The sequence below is a fragment of the Myripristis murdjan genome, chromosome 17 (genome assembly GCF_902150065.1).
Source record: "Myripristis murdjan chromosome 17, fMyrMur1.1, whole genome shotgun sequence".
Taxonomy (NCBI): Eukaryota; Metazoa; Chordata; class Actinopteri; order Holocentriformes; family Holocentridae; genus Myripristis; species Myripristis murdjan.
Genome location: NC_043996.1, coordinates 10,647,538 through 10,660,888, shown reverse-complemented (window position 1 = coordinate 10,660,888; position 13,351 = coordinate 10,647,538). Strand labels below are relative to the sequence as shown.

The window sequence follows — 13,351 nt, the reverse complement described above, 5'->3', positions numbered from 1 at the left end:
AGATGTCATCCTCAGCGTTGTTGTTGTTCTTCTGGCACTGAACAAAAGAAGTTTATACAGTGGTTATTACATTTTTTACATCTTTTACGTTACTAAATTGATAGCAATTGTATAACTTTGCACATTTATTGCCACAGCCTCTCTAGATAGCCAGCTAACATGTACCTAAGTTAGGTAGTTAGTGACAGTAATAGTAATAGTAATAGCTGTATCTGTATGCTATTATTCAAAAAACTGGCTAACATTATTATAGGTTGGGTGGGTGTTTTGTAGACAGAGCAGAGTGACAAGAGAGAGGTAGATGCTTCGGCTAGTAACCCAGGGCATTTGTTTTAAATTTTCTCTTGGCCATTAACCTCCAGCTGAAGTGCATAATTAGGTTGGAAGCCCATGTAGTCGGTGGGCTGCTAGTTTGATTTGATGGTAAGTAAACCTGTTATCCAAAAGCCAAATACATTTTAAAATGTGCAGCACAAATAACCATATTTTAAATTCTAAATCACTGTGGTGCATACCAAATATGTTCATTTAGTGATGTTTAGCAAAAAGGATGAACATAATTAACTTAAATTATTGAAAAATGTATTGAATCTGATTTGGGTCATTTTTGACCTACTCATGGAAGAAGGTAGGTTCCATTCACTGATGCATTTAAGGATTAAGGGATAATGGGCCCCGGCCATTACATAGAGACTGAATAGGCCTGATCCCTATTGGCTGAGCATGTACGTGCAAAATCCACTGTGCTGAGGCAACTAGATGAGTGGTTAAGCCAATAAAGAACTATGAAAGAGTAAATCCTCTGTGAAATAGAATTTAACTCTAATATTAAACACATTTTTACAAGCACACTGCCATATTGAGTCAGCAGTGCCTCCCAAAAAAAAAATCCTTACAAATTAAAGGTGAACATTTCAGCTGAAGAATAAACAGCCGTGTATTTTTACATTTTATGACACGCATTCAGTGGCTTGGAAAGGGCCCAGGGTCGTGAGCGTTTACTCTGTCAGTTACAGTCAATTACAGCAACACAGTTCAGCTTACACCCAGCGTAATTACTCTGCACTACAAAGTCAGTTTCATATACTCGTGAGTGTGTTGTCACTGGAGCCTTACCATCTGGACTCCACACACGTACGGACACACACACAAACACACCCATACACTTTGTCTCTCTGTTTCTGTCTCTCTCTCTTTGTCGGTCTCCTACAGGCCATAGGATGCGTATTTTAATCTCTGGGGATTACGTAGTCCATGGCTGCACCGCTGCCGGGTTAGGGATTAGACTCCAGCGCTGACACATGTCAGCGTGGGACAGAGCACGTTTGACAGGACAGCTAGTACTGTAGGTGCGGTCAGCCGGGGGGGAAATCGAGGAGGGGATTTGTATGTATGCAAGATTAGAGAGACAGTTTATCACGTTTGATTCAGTTTGGTGAATCACTTCTAATTGCTATTTGAAATAAATTTGCAAGAATTTGTGTTGGTGAGAGTGATGTCGAGGCATATTTGCAATGTTTCGGAGTACATACTGCACTGACACACATGATACTAAGATGTGAGGGTGTCATACAACATGCAGGGATGGTGAAAGACATGTAGTCTATACCACTGGATACATATGGATTCAGTTGTCTATAACTCTATGTGTTTGTAGTTTTCCTGTGTGTTATTGTAATCACAGGCATTGTGCAGATCTTGTGTTGTGTGTCAGGCCACTAAACCTTTCCTACCAAAACCTCCTGGAATATTTCATATCTTCTCCTGTCTGATGCGCTTGAACAGACGTGAGTTGCTCAGCGATATCGTGTTGAATGCTTGATGGTCTTGCCGCACTCCACCGGTTTTGCTAATCAAGTATAACAGAGTGAATAACACGAGCATATTATCTGAGTGCTGCGGTAGAATTCCCAGCGTTTTATTTATGCAAAGATGAACTGGGTGCTGCTTCCGAGTCGTGATTTTAGATGAAGTGTTTGAGTGCTGACTACAGTGTACAGAAGTGCTGGGCTCCGCCGGATTACACCGTGGGAGTTTTGTTAAGAGGAAGGAGAGTTAGCGCAGGTTTAAGTGACTTTGCTGAACGACAGGGCTTACCTGGTTCCAAGAAAGCACAGGCCCATCTTTGTTTCAACATTTATTTATTCAAGGGATGGAGCATAGACTCTTTTCTCTTGCACAGACTCACAACTGCCAGCTGGCTAGTTCAAACTCTGCAGGGATGTTGCTTAATGCCACATTCAGCAAAGCACAAATAAAGGATATTACATGAATATTTGTTCCATCAAATTTTTATACTACTACGCCCATAATGGAGAAAACAGTTGAACATGACCTGATTGGCTTTTGTCGTTTAACTCAGAGGAGAAAGAGGCAGAATTTGTATGAGTTCCTCTATCAGGCTGTTGGTGTCTGCGACACACACAGAGCCGCAGGAGAGAGAGAGAGATGAGGAGAGAGAGAGAGAGAGAGAGAGAGAGACAGAGAGAGAGAGAGAGAGAGAGAGAGAGAGGGAGGGAGGGAGAGGGAGAGACAGAGGGGAGAAGAGAGTTCCTTGTTTATAGGCTTTCTGTTGGCTCTGGGAATAGTGTAATTATTTTGATTACTAATTTAGCATTAGTGAGGCCAGTTTTTGTCTTTTCTTGTCCTGGCGGGTCTGCTGCTCCGCTGATAGACTTTGTGAGAGAGCAGTGGTCTGACTGGGAGGGGATTAATCCGCTGTCCTCTGAGTCCATCCAGCACAACCGGGCTGTTGTGTTGCTCCACACACTTGTCTTCAGAAAATATAACTTGGAAAAATTCTAGCATGGGCACAGAGAAAGAAGAAAATAAGGGCTATTCTTCTTGTTATATTTTTCTTCATTTGTATACATCATGCACACTAAACAAAAGATCAAGGTGAAACGAAAGGGTTTTAAAAAGATTCTGTCACAAAAACAAAACGCTAAAAAAGTGTGTTATTTCATTTGCACGCCTCAGTTGGAGGAATTTTAATATTTCAATATAAATGACATCCACTTCCAATACAAGCCTCACCAGCTTCCAGATTTATTTGAATACAAATGGCCTACAAACAATTTTGTCAGAACAAATACAGATATTAATACACAGTGTTTTGCTAGTATCGCTGGACACCCCTGTCATCTTGTGTTGACCAATGAGCAGTTGCAGTGAAATTTGGTGTCAAGAAGTGCTTTGCTGTTGGCGGCTTTTTATCTTTGCAGTCAAAGAATTTAATCCTATTGCACTTTTCTCCTCACAGAATGTTGCTCTGGATGAAAGCATCACCTAACGAGCTATAATTTTAAATGTAAACACAGCTCAGTGGACGGCTGTTTCTGAATTAGATTGTTGGAGGGGACACTTGCACTTTACTGCAAAAAAAAAAAAAAAATTAAAAAAAAAAAAAAATCAAAAAATCTAAATCAAAATTAAACAACACAATAAGGCCACAACAAGGCATTTTGTGCACTTTTCTGTGCCTCTCCCACTAGGCTTTCATTTCTCTCTTCATCGTCAGTAAAAGTGCCATGAAATATATTTGAAAATGAGGCAGCCAAGGAATAAATTAATGGAAGTAATTATGGAGGCTGGACACATAACCACAAATGAAGTATTTATTACGCTGCAGTGTTACAGTTATCTCTTCAAACCCATCCTGCGAGAGCTGACCTGCCTCCCCGTGGCACCAATGGCCTACTTGTTGAAATGCAACAGCATCCATATGCATGGGCTCAGGTGTTGAGACCTCCAGAGCTCTGCTTCTCCATAGGTCACGAGGAAAAAGATATTGCATCAAGCTTCCAAACATTGCCTCCCCCTCGTCAGAGTCCCAAATCGAATGGCAGACAATGTCACAGCCATTAGCGAGTCCATTAAATCTTTAATTGTGCGATCACACAGTGGCGTCCACATTCCAGCGAGCGCGCGTTTTTAACCATAAGTTCATTTGCTTTCATTTGTCCTCGTCAACTTGTTAGCCCGCTTCTCCCGGCTAATTAGTGGTGCAAGTCATGGAAACATTGGGGCTTCACGCACGTTTGGTGACTAATGTGCGACTCACGGTGTCCCTCCCTGTGCAGGGGAAGGAGAAGGAGAGCTGACAAGCAGTGGCTACATGGCTGAATTTGTACAGGGTGATAATGTTCACATATATTGGAATTACATAAATTGATCCTGGAAGGAGAGATAGAACCTTTTCCACAGGGCAGCCACATCATGATGATTTCTTTAGTTTTCCTATTTAAAAACTTCTCGAGATAGGGCCTGAAGTACTGTTAATAAAGTTTGTTAGCCTTACCTCTGCTGAGGCTTGGAGACTGGATTTCAATTTTCATTTGATAAAATAAGCATGTTTGTCAGCATTAACGCTGTATATCATCTAGTAGAAACCTTAGTTTGATATATTAGGCCATTAAATCCATCTTGTCACATGGCTAAATCCATCCAGCTTATGGTTTATGTAAATAAGTGAGTGCACAGAAGTATTTAAACATAGTTACTGTAAATATAAAATTTGCAAGCTTATATCCAGATGACATGAAACTGTGGCCTGCTTGGGTCTACATTAAATAAAGCTTTAGAGTAAATGTTAATATTATTGGCAGGACTTTGAATGATATAGTCGTCTAAAATTAGATTCATCCTTTTTAGAAAATTCATCTCTTTAGGAGTTTTTAAAAAGGTGAGGTTGTCTTGAAGTTAGGAAAAAATCCTTTAGAAATTTGACATTTATTTCAGAGGTTTATTATTACTATTATTAGTTATTATTATTACTAGTAGGAGGAGGAAGAGGAGGAAGAGGAGGAGGAGGAGGAGGAAATAGATATGATACCGACAAGAGATATATAACAATAGCCTACTAGAACTGTTTTTGGGATATTGGGATATTTTTTTTTCTTTCAAAAAACAAAATTAAGAAAAAAATGGCACTTGAGATTTTTTGTACTATTTATTTATTTATTTATTTATTTATGTGTAGGCTTTGATGGCTTTGTGATTGTCATTGATCACACCTGTGTTTACCTGCTGTTCATGTCAAAATGGCTGTTGTGAAAAAAAAAGGTGTGTTTCTGTGTCGCCTCAGCTCAGGGAGGTCAGAGGTCAGGGCTACAGAGAGACTTTGCCAGGCTTTGAACTGAAATTTCCCATCTCATTACTCTACTCGGCTGCTAGTAGGACTGCATGTGTGTATGAATGATTGCTAGAGATAAAATAATATTCCAAGCCAGTGTAATGTTTTCTCTCTGACAGCAGTGTGTTAGTCAGCGCTCAGAGTTTCTCTCTGGCTGCTGGCCAGAGTTATATGTGGGTGTTGCCAACTGTGGCACATGAGGGTTAGATCATCTTGTCCATATATAATAGAAACAAAAACACACCCACATGAAAATACGCATACACACACATACACAAAATTAGGTGTACAAATTTGTTCAATTTGTTCTGGAAGTCGGCGCGCCGTAAATTTGTTTGCGTGCAGACTTGGTGTCCTGTGCTAAGCTGTTGCTTTTGTTTTATTTCTCTGCAGCACAAATGACTTCCCAGAACTAAAAACTGGGTTAACTGGGATTAAAAGGAATGTAGTTTGGATTAAGGAGGGGGTGGGGGATGGATTCATGCAGACACAATACAGATACTGTATACACACTCGCATATCAACACACGTATTGGTGTAACCACACACACACCAAGACACGGACAGTCCCAGTACCGGGACACCAAGGATGCCATATGGAAATTATATTATAATTTACATATTATCATTATACATCTATTTTATATATACATATTGTATTCTATACATTTTTTCCAGATATATTTCATTGCACATATAGTTTAACCAAAAGTTTAAAAGTGAAAGGTTCATTAATATTCTATAGATGTGTTTTAGTATATATTTTTTATTACTTTTTTTTATTTATATTCTTTGTACTGAGCTACTTTACTTTACATTTTTTTTTTTGTCATTTAATGTGTTTATTTTTCTAAAGATATGTATTTCTCTTTTCTAGTTCTGATAGGTATATTATCTATGTGTCTATCTGTCTATCTAGAATGGATTTTATTTCCATCCTCCGTGAAGTATATCAAAATATCTCATCAGGGAGTGCATTTGAATTATGAATCTTCCTGCCCTGGTCTGAATTTATGGTGCTTTGTTTTATATGGAGATTTGTAATGCATACACACTTTAGAGGGACCATAAAAGCCCATATGGCAGATGAATGCCTCAAGCGTTTAAAATGATGACTTGGCGGTTGGTAAATCAAACACCCACCCTTTAGTGTTGCCAAGTGCTCCATTGCCTCACATTCACCCCAACACTGAGGCAGACTGCAGTTTGCTGACACTGGTTTCTGCGTGACTTTATAATTGTGTAAGGCCACATAGTAAAAACGCTGGAACTGAAAACCAAAATCGATATCTGACGACAGCAGACACGCAGACAGGAGAGTGCTCCACTGTTACATGTGTATCTGCCTTAATGTTGCTCTGCCACCAATAATCATTGGTTTTATGTTAGACTGGGTCATATTGCTGATATCGTCATGTATGTAGATGACTGTCTGTTTATGTGCGGAACGATGCAGAGTCAAACTGATTGGCCCATTTCTCACACAAACTGCTGTGTCTCACCAAATGCACCCACCTCATATTTAGTTTTCACATTGCAAGAGTTTAACACAGCATGTTTATGTTTACCAAACAGCTGTTCTGCTGTTGCACCGAAGGTATGAAAAATCTAAAACGTGTGTGTCCTTGTCTCTGTGAAGGCTTACTCTCTCACAGCTGTGCAGTAGTTACGTTTTGTGCTATTAAATTTGGATTTGTCATAAAAGGTCTCCCCACCAGTGATCATATCTGTCAGCAGAATTTCATTTAGGCAAACAGGATTAATCTACAGCATCTTAATGAAAAAGTTGGGATGCCCCTTTCTTTTGTAACTCCACTGTTTGATTTAAATAGTGCAATGTGTGTAGTTGCTTGTTTGGGTAAACCCAGCAGATGGTCAGAAATTTTATATTATGGTGTGCATTATTTGAAGGTGCTCATTTTGATCATAGCATCTCAAAATATGTCTTGGTTTGGAGATTGCATAACACACACGATTTACAAATGTAGAACAGAGCATGTGCAGCATATTTATGCTGTAAGGTACTGTGCAAACTTTGTATGCATACCATCCCTTTTCTTTTTGCCCAGACACGTGCTGTCTTCCATTTCATATTTTCTTACATCATAACAGAAAAGCATTGCATTTGTTTTGCCTTGTGCCAAATGTACCGATACAAAGCATTTGGATGCAAAAGTCTGTCTCTCTTTCTCTCGCCACTTCTCTTTTTCTGTAGCTCATAGCACTTTTGAAGATCAAAATAGCGGTATCCACTTCTTCTGTGTCTTCTGGTGGATTTGACTGGCATTCTTTGACATGAGTGGGCTGCATTCAGCCAACCACTGATCTTTTTTAAGGTTCCTGTTGTCTCTCACCATTCTTGTCACGTCTGTCATTTGCAAACTCCCACGGGAGAGGCTTTGTTTAGAACAGATAAAGGAAGTGAGTTAGTAAACATGTTCAGAGAGGTACATGCACTTTACCGGTATTTGTAATTTTAATTAGCATCATCAACATTTAGCTTCCTGTAATGGCTCCCATCTGAACATTAATGTGGAGTAATAGACATTCATACACAGCATCACTTTTATGTATGCATCACATTAAGGCATCTAGCTCACACTCCAGTGGCAGCTTAGACTGAGAAACAGCAGGAAGGAGTTCAGTGACGCCCTCAAGGACACTCTCACAGAATACGATGGCTGTTGTGGCGTCAAAGCTGCAAAAAAAATCTTCATCTTAGCAAATCATTTGGTCTCATATTCTGTCGCAGAATTTTGCTTTTCTCAAAACAAGTGAAAAAATCTGTCAGTGGGAAGAGATATAATCCCGGTTGTTTCCCCCTGCAGCTGCGTTTGTGTGGCACTGGTGTAATCCACCAGTACTTTTTTCCACTTGTTTTAATAAAAACACGTAACATATGAATGAATGACTTGTCAAAATGGAGATTCTTTGTTCAGTTTCACTTCTTGATCACAACGTAGGCCTTTTTTCTTTCTGTCTGCTGTGGAGCAACGACTGAATCCTGTTACAGCCCTATCACTGTCAGCTTGGTACTGCAACAATATTGATATAATGCATCATATCCCTCTTTAGTGCTAAAAAGATTTACTTGATGCATGAAAAAACTAAATGATTTATGTAATGAGGGTGAATGCACGAGCATCATCGCTTAACAAAGGCTTGACGCTAAAAGTGTCATGTCGGCCATAAACAATAGAGACCAGCTCTGACATTGACCTGCAATCTATTGATCAGAAACTAACATCAAACAAAACTATACCTTGCATTCTTGCAGTCCACGGAGGTGTCTTGTTAAAATGTGGATGCGCCAGCACTGTAGTATTTTATCGACTAACCTCTCGGGTCACAAATCACGTTCAGAGCGAGAACAGGATATGTGGTGCTGGGGCTTAACTGAGTCATCATGTTTTAGCAGGCCTCATTCCTCTTATCAGTCCAAACCTGTCTGTGTTCCCCGAGAGTGCACTAATCTCCCCGGATGATTACATTGACCCAGGGCATTGATTACATACTGTCTGGGCCAGGATGCCATTGGAACACAAGCTCCGGCCAATTTTTGCATCATAGCGGTGCTCTCATCCCCTTCACCCTCCCTCATCCTGTGTGGAAAATAGGATCTGACCGGTGTTGCTGTTTCTCAAAGCAGAGACCATCTTGTTCTGCATCTGACTTGGGAAAGAATGGAGAGACTTATGGGGTGCAGTGGTTTGTTTTCTGTTGAAGTGATGAAGCAATGCCTTAGATGGAGCAAAATAAAATTAGTGTGGGGAGTGTAATAGAGGCTGTTGCTATGTTACCCTCTGCACTGTTTAATTTCACTTTTTTTCATATTCACTTCTGGCTGTCACGACAGCTGTCGAGAGGTTGAGCCTTGTGGAGCCCCTCCGAACGCTGCAGGCGGCTGGAGTTTGGCACCGAATTGCCCCAGTGTTTTTGTTTTTTTTTTCTTCTCCACTCCAGGCAGGTCATCCGAGGCCAACGGACGGGAGGCAGTAAGAACAAAGGAGGAAAACACTCTCAACCTGAATTCCAACGCTAATCTCCTGGCTACGCACCCTGCTCCCCTCTATAAAGCAAAACAAATAAATCTCTCATTTTCACATACTGAGGCAGACAGCTGGAGGCTCTTGTCTTTGTCTGCTTCTGTCACTGTGGCCGTTTAACCGAGCAGCCAGTGGGATTGGCTAATTTCATTCACTGGGAAGCCAACATTTAGGAAAAAGCAGTGGGAGGATGTTAGGATATTTGTGAGTTAATTACTGTCTGATGACACTTCCTATGTGATAGTTAGGGGATATTACATAACTGCAATTGCTATTCCCATCCCCTAAATTTGTATTTGAAGGTAGTGTTTGCTTTTCTGATTGAAAGTACTGACATGATCGTGTTCTGAATAATGTTGAATATAGCTGACTTGGAATAAGAAATGCATTTTCTGGTCTGGTGAGAATTTTTTTCATGTGTAGACATTGCATAAGACAGGATGTTTAAATATTCCGTGCACGTGTCACTAGAATGTTCAGACAAAATAACTCGTTTTATGAAACCCATGGGCTGTCTGCACTGGGTTTCACGCACTGTATCATTTCAATGGCAACTTGTCTTGTACATTATGTACTGTTAGAATGGATTTTCATTGAAAAGTCTGAATCTCTGTTGCTCCATCTCTTTCTCTCTCTCTCTCTCTCTGTTGCTTCCGACGTTTTTGAAGATTAAAGTAATGGTATCCACTTCTTCTACATTTCCTGGTGGATTTCACTGATTCAGGAGTCTTTATTCAGAAAGAAATCCCTCTCTATCAGAACATTTTATTCAGCACAAATGCACCCTAATGCATCCTAAATTGTGAAGAGGGCCAGTGAGCGCCTTTTGTGTCCAACTCGCAACTTGCCGAAAAGGTCTGAAGCTTGTGTGGCTTGCCGTATTCACCAAGTAGATTGCCTTACTTTCTACTGAGAGTTTTGAAAATGAGATTTTGAGGGAGACAAATTCATAATGAAGGGAACATAGAAAAATTAGTGTGCAGCCGCAGTAAATAGTTGGTTGTAGTTCTTCCGCCTCTGGCTTTTTCTCTGGCTTAAAGTGAATTTCTCAGCTGGCTCGAAGCCCTGTTGTTACTTTGTGTTGGTCTTATGCCATTAACCCAGCTTGTCACTTCCCTCGACGATAACAGCAGGTTCAATGAGCCCGTTCTGTTTAAGCTGGCTGGGATCAGTCCAAAACGCCTGGCACGCCTCATCATTTAGCAACTCCCTACTTTCCCATCATAAAAACAGACCCAGGTGGTTCAAAAGCACAATGCCTCAAACAAGTTGATTTTGCCGTCCGCGATATCAAATTTTCACGTTTGTCTAATTAAATACAGAGGCAATATGTTGAGAAAGACAGAAAATGAAGATGGATCTGTGTGTTTTTAGACCCACTTGTTATTTCATCAACAGTTTGAACAGGCCATAATCCTCCATGAAAATATCCATGCTGATTATAAATATACTTCCAGCTCAGTTGAATTTGAGAGGATTCTTACTGGGCTTTCAGTTTGACAAACAATGGCTATCATCTTGTCACAATGCCCTTCACAAAAGGCCTCAGCAGAGACAAACATTTCTTTCAGGGCCTTCATTAATGCTATTCAAATAAATATTTTTCATTTAGTACGCACCACTGTTATGCAATATACAAAAAAATCATGGCGATGTCCAAATACAGAATCAAAATAGCTGATATTTCATAGTGAAGTACAGTCTGGTAAGGAGCTTCGCTGAAGGACGCGGCGTATTTGTGTTTTCATGCACATTAGCAGGAAAGCTCAGTGGCACACAGCTGTTCTTAATAACCGTCATTAGTCCATGTACCAATTAAATCACGTGTCCAGTGATTCTAGAGTTGCGGCACACCATGTTGTTGTTTCCCTCCATCTATTTGTTTCCTTATGATGTCAGCGGGGCCCGTTCATTCTCAAAATAGCTACCGGTCCCGTGAGTGAGATATCAGTAGGCGCTGACGCGGCTGACAGAGCAATAGATGGTCATCGTATATCATTGTCTTAATTTCAGCATCGAAGCCAGCCTTTGTCTGCATGAATGAGGGAAGCATGGTGGTGCAGCCGGGTTGCAGCAGCGGAGTTGGGGCAATTCTAAGATCATTTTGATGTATTTGTTGTGTTTTCCCATACCTCTTGTCGATATCTTCCCACAGCCAGGAAAAGGAATAAACAGGCTGGAGAAAATGACTGAATGAACATTTTAGTGATCTTGTCCCTCAGTCGTGCCTATGAAAGATGTGGGAGGCTTTATTTGGTTTTAGCTGGACTGTCATCTACCAGCTGTTGGACTGTAATCAATGAGCTACGTCAGAGCACCTGCAACCCTCCTGACCTCCCCCCTCCACCCCCACACCTTGGTGCTTAATAATTCAACGACAGGCATAGCCTCTGTGGGCATTCACCATGACGGAGAGCACTTGACCTCAAAGACAGCAGCAGGTGGCTCTTGGCACTAGGTTGCAGTGTGCACAAATTGATGTTGAGATTGCTTTCCTTTACCTTAGTGTTATTCTTGGTGGGTTTTTTTCACCAGAGCCTGATCACATTTTGGAACAGCACTGACCATGTTGCCTTTGATCCGCCAACAGAAGTGGGCTAGTATTGAAAACTACAGCGCAGAGATGGTGTCTGGTGCTTTTGATCATATTAGACTTCTTATCAGAGGAGGAACACTGACTGCTAGTTTGTGTATGTGAATCAATAAGTGTGTGGCAATGATGAAAGTTCGATTTTGAGTGAGCTTCGTACATCGTGTACATCGTGTAACCGAATTAAAGAACTTGGAACTGCACTTTGCAAAAATGGCAGCGAGAGGTAATTTGAACTTTAAAGTGGAAATCATGTGATGTGACATCATTAAACTGCAGCAGCACACTCACATCAATGCACTCTGCAGGTGTGTAATCACTTTATACCAAAAGCCACCAAAGGAACAAAAGAGGTTCAAGATCAAATGTTAGTGAATGCAGGTTCTTCTCACTCAGTGTGTGTTTTGTCATTTTGACATTGTATTTTTGGGCAAGAGGGTGACTCATGGGTTTCTTAATGAGGGACTAGAGCCCCAGTTTGTGATTTAGACTAATAAGACAGGGGTATTTTTACATTAAAAAAAACTTTGTCTACTGCCACTTTCAGGTTCTTAGTCCACAGGGACCGAAAATAGCTGCAGCTGTTGAAGTTTTGTTTTTCATTGTTTCAGAGGGCAAGAGAGTAATCTAGTTTGATTTAAATGATTGATAAATCACTTCTCTGTCTCCAGATTAAGGTGTCTGGTGAAGCAGCTCGAAAGAGGAGAGGCCTCCCTCGCTGACCTCAAGAAAAACCTCGAGTATGCGGCGTCAGTGCTGGAATCTGTCTACATCGAGGAGACGAGGTAAGAAAACCATACACCCAAACTATTCTTCCTACAACACAAAAAAAGACGTAATGATAGATTGGACTAGTTGATCCTTTCTAAAAGGGGCTACGGTTCATTTATTCAGAATAACTGCGCTGCTCTGATGAAGGCAGAATATGTAAAAATAATGGACATCATTAGTATGGAAATCAACCTGAGGTGCAATTCTCATTTTTCTCAAACATTTTCTTAATTCTGCTTTGCCACATTCTCACACCCTTGTGATGAATGATAGGCTAAAGGTGTAATAGGTAAAGCATATCCCAAGAGTAATGTCTGTCTATTGATCACGGGTAGATGGTACATACTGTGTGTGTGTGTGTGTGTGTGTGTGTGTGTGTGTGTGTGTGTGGAGTCCCATCACTCTGTGCCAGGAGGGACTTCAGGTCCAGTCGTCCCAGATATGACCATGCTTATGGAATTATATAAGACCCTCGTCATCTAGAGCCAGCCAGATTAGGGCCAGTGATGGCAGGACCACTCCAGGATCTGGGATGATGAACTGTCCAATAGACAATCCATGTAGTGGATTGGACTGATTGTCGATAACATGTCAGTGGTCCCTATCTGCCATAAGAACATGTTTTCAGTGCAGAGGGTGGAGACCAAAGGGCTTTGCGCTTGATCCCCTGTACATGTCAACACAACAGTGTAGCTTCGGAGAATTACATCACACAATTGGATTGGACCCCGTGCCATGGTATTTCAACAAGCCTGGGATTTTTTGATGTTATGTAAGAGATGTTATTATTTGAGGGACAGTGTTGGGTTT

At 40.8% G+C, this 13,351-nt stretch overlaps 1 protein-coding gene across 1 annotated transcript in view; it reads left to right on the top strand.

Annotated features, from left to right (window-relative positions):
* Positions 1–13,351, top strand: part of pde1cb (phosphodiesterase 1C, calmodulin-dependent b) — a 58,760-nt gene that overhangs the window by 24,513 nt on the left and 20,896 nt on the right. Inside the window, exon 3 of the mRNA XM_030073638.1 lies at positions 12,442–12,555. Within this exon, the coding sequence (XP_029929498.1) occupies positions 12,442–12,555 (114 nt within the window). The remainder of the gene's footprint in view (positions 1–12,441; positions 12,556–13,351) is intronic.